A 1,541-nucleotide genomic window follows, 5' to 3' on the forward strand; every position below is an offset into this window, starting at 1 on the left:
TTCAATCAGTAAGTAGTAACACTTCTGACTGACTGTAAACCCCTGTAGTTTGTTAACAAACATTCTGTTGTAAGAGAGAATAATAATGGCATATTCTGTTGATTTATAAATTACAGTAGTCACAAATGACGTGTACAAATCATGGTAGAAGCTTAAATGCAATATGAATGTCTTGCATCTGGACACAGAGAGCCCCAGCACCGGCTACGGTGTCTGATATGTTGTTTCAGAGAAGCTTTTCTCATGTTTGAAAAGATGTAGATTACTTTAGCATTAGGTTCTGACTGGTTTACTTGCAAATTTGTTTCCTTCTTTTCCAGTCAGTTCTATGGGAAACAGTTCGAGGTTTGGTTTTTGGGGTTTTTTTTGTTTTTTTTTTTTTTTTCACCTTTTTTAAACCATTTCTTAGGTTCTTCCATGAAACACAACTTGTGCTAGTATTTATATGATTTCAGACAATGCAGTTAGAGAAACTTTTCTGGCAGAAGGCAAGTTGGATTTAGGGTGTCATGAATTACTGTTCCAGTTGCACAAAACACTCTTACTGGAGAGTAAACTTAGGACCATGTATTTATTAGTAATTTTTAATATGGGATCAATAATAACCTATTTTGTTGATTCAGTGTTTGAAGTGGTGTGTGTGTGTTTGTGAACAGAGTATGCAGGAGGACTGGAAATGGTACTGCCTGAGCCTGTCAGTTTCCTTCATGAACTTTTCTACTAGAATCAGCAACTGGAAGCAAAGGGCAATGCAGCCTTTTGTTTTCTGTATGCTGAACAAGATACCTTAAATTAGTAAGATAGAAAAAAATATGAATATATATACTCATATTGAATGTGTTGCAGTTGCAAAATGTCAAAATTACCTCACCAGTGAGAGTAAGCATGTTTCTTTAGCAGTTTATATAGGCTAAAAAAACCACATTTAATGTATAGACCTGTATATTTAATCTCTACAGTTTTGGTAGAGATGCCAAAGTTGTTCACTTCTTGGGAGCGACAAAGCCCTGGAACTACAAATACAACCTTCAGACAAAGAGAGTTATGCAGGATGGAACCACCTCTGGATCTTTTCATCAACTGTCATTTCTTGCCCTCTGGTGGAATATATACAGTGCCAGTATATTGCCTTTGTTACAAAAACTTCAAAAGATGGAAGAATCAGAATCTGAGGAATGCAAGGTAACTGATAAGGAGTTAGCGGGCATATGCTGGAATCACAGCAAAAATTCTGGAAACTGTGTTTGCCAGAGGAAGGAATTAAATGGTGTGGGGGGTTGACCCTGGCTGAATGCCAGGTGCCCACCAAAGCTGTTCTCTCACTCCCCTGCTCAGAGCTGGACAGGGGAGAGAAAATATAACAAATGGCTCATGGGTCGATATAAGGACAGGGAGAGATCACTCGGCAATTACTGTCGTGGGCAAAACAGACTCAACTTGGGGAAATTAGTTTAATTTATTACCAATCAAATCAGAATAGGATAATGAGAAATAAAATCAAATCTTAAACCGCCTTCCCCCCATCCCTCCCTTCTTCCTGG

The 1,541-nt window shown here is 38.1% G+C and overlaps 1 protein-coding gene across 1 annotated transcript in view; it reads left to right on the top strand.

The window, feature by feature from the left end:
* The window catches only part of LOC104164718 (glycogenin-2-like), a gene marked incomplete at both ends in the record, with an annotated part of 3,514 nt that extends 2,332 nt beyond the window's left edge, over nucleotides 1–1,182 (top strand). Inside the window, 2 exons of the mRNA XM_009704145.1 lie at nucleotides 1–8; nucleotides 960–1,182. The exon at nucleotides 1–8 is cut by the window's left edge and continues 125 nt beyond it. Of these exons, the coding sequence (XP_009702447.1) occupies nucleotides 1–8; nucleotides 960–1,182 (231 nt within the window). The remainder of the gene's footprint in view (nucleotides 9–959) is intronic.
* Nucleotides 1,183–1,541: the final 359 nt, after the last annotated feature.

This window comes from Cariama cristata, unplaced genomic scaffold, assembly GCF_000690535.1.
Source record: "Cariama cristata isolate BGI_N322 unplaced genomic scaffold, ASM69053v1 scaffold43687, whole genome shotgun sequence".
In the NCBI taxonomy this organism is placed as follows: Eukaryota; Metazoa; Chordata; class Aves; order Cariamiformes; family Cariamidae; genus Cariama; species Cariama cristata.